Genomic DNA, 2,999 nt, shown 5'->3' on the forward strand with positions numbered 1-2,999 from the left:
TAGTCATGGTAGACTAAACGGCTTATTGAGGGGGTAAAATCCCTGATTTATTCTCGTTTCACGCACGACACCCTCCCACCACGAATACCATTTCCCGACTACTTCTGATATGAACATCTGATGACGACTTCGGCCTGAGCCCGGCATGGCTTTAAACTGCACCGATCTCCGCAAAGAGGATAAACTACGCCCGTCCAGCATGACAATTAAACTGCGTGATCCTCCGGAACGAGGTTAAACTACGATTGTCCGAGATGACGTAAAACTAGGAGAAAGGACGAACTCCCCGAACGGCTCCTACAGCCCTGGAACCCCTTATCCACGATCCTTCGACAATCAATGAAGATTTATTCAACAAAGATTAAGAAGACCCTTCCTCGCGAGACGACCCCAAGAAACTCCTGCAAGCCTTGGCACCTATGCCTGGACCCTGAACCTTCTCACCCAATGAAGATAGTATCAACAAAAGGTTAAAAGAAGATGACCTTCGATATCCAGATAGATCGATTAGATCTTAAACAAAAGAGATAAAGAAGAATCGGAGAAAGAACGAACCCTCGGAAACTCCTGCAAGCCCGCAGATCTCTTATCCACAGAACCCCCTTCGACATCCAGATAGATCATGACAGATCTCAACAAAAGATAAGAAGACAATCCTCCGGAACGAGGCTAAACTATCACGAGACGAACTCCTTGGCAAAACCCTCAGAACCCTCTAGAACGACTTCAACTCTGATAAACAAAAGATGAGAAGACGATCCTCCGGAATGAGGAAAAACTATCACGAGACGAACTCCTTGGAAACTCCTGCAAGCCCTCGGAACCCTCTAGAACGACTTCGACTCTGATCATCAAACAAGAGATTGAAGCAGAATACCATCAACGGCAATGATTACCACCCTCTGATGATGACGAACCTCGATCCTGATTAAACAAAGGATTAATGAAGATTGTACCTATCACGGCACCTCCCCTCTGATAGTGAAGAACCACCCCTCGTGTCCCGATAACGAGAAGATCTTAGCCTCATGGCTAGATAGATAACGATAGAAGAACTTGACAAAAGATAAGTCTCGAATCAAGCGGAGCTTGGAACGATCTGGAATGCCATATAAGGCCTCTCCCAAGAACATCCTTCCCCAGAAACCTCCCAAACATCATGACGACCTCTATTGCAGAAGAAACTATTCGTGTTGCACTGAAGGACTCCGACTATGGACACATCCTCAGAACGATTGAGAACAACGCGTTCAGCGAGACCGCTATTCTCACCCCCATGTACTCCCAAGTGATCAACGACATCCTTGGTGAGCAAGACGCCAGACTCGGTGCAGGGACATCCCTTGCTGTCTGCATTATTCGTACCACGAAGCTACTGGAAGACGTAGCCAATCGTGATGACCTTGATGAAGGCACGAAGAAACTTGCCGTGCTTCATTTACAGAAAAGGATTCACATACTCGCGCTTCACCTCCTTCCGCTCGACTTCCCAGACATCGCGAACCAAGCTGTCAGAACAGTCGAGGCAAGGCCTCATGTTGAAGAAAGATCCCGACCAGTGCGCCCGCTGAGACGAAAGGCGGCCACCATAGATCGTACCCGTACCACGCTCTGCAAGCGTTGCGGAGGATACGGACACTCATTTAGAAAGTGTCCAGATTATGTTTGTTGCATCTGCGATGAACTCGGACCCGACCATCTGTCGGTCCACTGCCCTCAACTCAATGGATGCATCGTACTCCAAGAGTTTAGAGATGAAGAGAAGTTTTTCGAAGCTCTCTTAGATTGGGAGCATAACCACAAAGCGCTCGCGGACCTCACGCTCAGATACCCAGCACCGCCCTCGCCCGAACCAGAAACTCCCTCCGTACCAGCCATCTCCACGCCTCCGATATCTCCGGCGATGGAAGCTGACGAAAGAACACAGGATAATCAAAGTCGGTGACTTTGACGCTAGTAGAGGGGTAATGTTACAGTAACATGGCACGAGTCCCCCGCCAGCAGACAGCCCTCTGCCAACCGCACGGCTATAGACGATACCGGAGTCTCATTAGCTCTATGACGATAGATGATGATAGATGATGATAGACGATAAGCGGCAACTGCCGGCTTAGATAAGCGGTCTGGACCGCATATGACGACACATGACGACATAGCTCTAGAAGACCTATTTATGTTATCAAGATAGAAGGCAAGCCTTGTGCTGCCTCATGTACTGATAGATGTTACGACTGGGGTATGTCGAGCTGTCTTAGTCCGAGTGGACTGAGATTCGGCGAGACAGACGTGGTTCTTCTCTCGAATGAGAGGTCAAAGGTTTCTGGCTAAGGCAAGTATCGGCGACTTCCTTAGATTGATGGTTCTTAGATAGCAAGGTTGGGGACCTTGCTAAAGGACTTGTTCCAGGTAGAACCCAGTAGATTAAAGTGAAGAACTACATGTGGTACACTATGTATCTATATAGTGAGAGTTCAAGCGGAGCTTGTAAATGTGTATCAAGATAGAAGGCGGACAGCCCGCTTGGTAAGAGATAAGAGATAAGAGATAGTAACCATGGTGCGGACAGCCCGCTTTGATAAGAGATGATCAGCTAAACATAATGATGGTTACTAGCACGGAAAGTTAGCTTGGCGATGATATGGGTAAGAATCTGGAAAGTAATCGGTCGTTCATTAACGACCGTGTCTAAGTACCATTGTCCTGTAACAAAGGAGAAATGAAGAGAATTGGTGTGCCGTAACAATAGAAGGGTACCGCATGGACCCTATCTATGATAGAAGCCCGCCTCATGGACGCTATCTCTGACTTGTGTAGATAAGCAGATTAGAACCCAGCTTTAGGCTGAGCTTAGATATGAAGAGTAGCCTTATATAAGGTCGAAGATTACAAGTAGACGTTCCTTACTTTAATCTTACTATGTTTACCCTTGAACTCCTTGTCCCGCTAAAGCTACCTGCTCGACATCGACTCGTACCTTCAGTGACGCCTCTTACTGTCTG

General features: G+C 47.5%; 1 protein-coding gene across 1 annotated transcript; it reads left to right on the forward strand.

Annotated features, from left to right (window-relative positions):
• Window positions 1-1,159: 1,159 nt before the first annotated feature.
• F5147DRAFT_782230 (uncharacterized protein) lies at window positions 1,160-1,945 on the forward strand (the record flags this gene model as incomplete). Its single annotated transcript, XM_041442739.1, has 1 exon — window positions 1,160-1,945. One exon carries the CDS (start codon window positions 1,160-1,162, stop codon window positions 1,943-1,945), a length of 786 nt encoding a protein of 261 aa, XP_041284603.1.
• Window positions 1,946-2,999: the final 1,054 nt, after the last annotated feature.

Source organism: Suillus discolor (genome assembly GCF_016758755.1).
Source record: "Suillus discolor strain FC423 chromosome Unknown F5147scaffold_191, whole genome shotgun sequence".
In the NCBI taxonomy this organism is placed as follows: domain Eukaryota; kingdom Fungi; phylum Basidiomycota; class Agaricomycetes; order Boletales; family Suillaceae; genus Suillus; species Suillus discolor.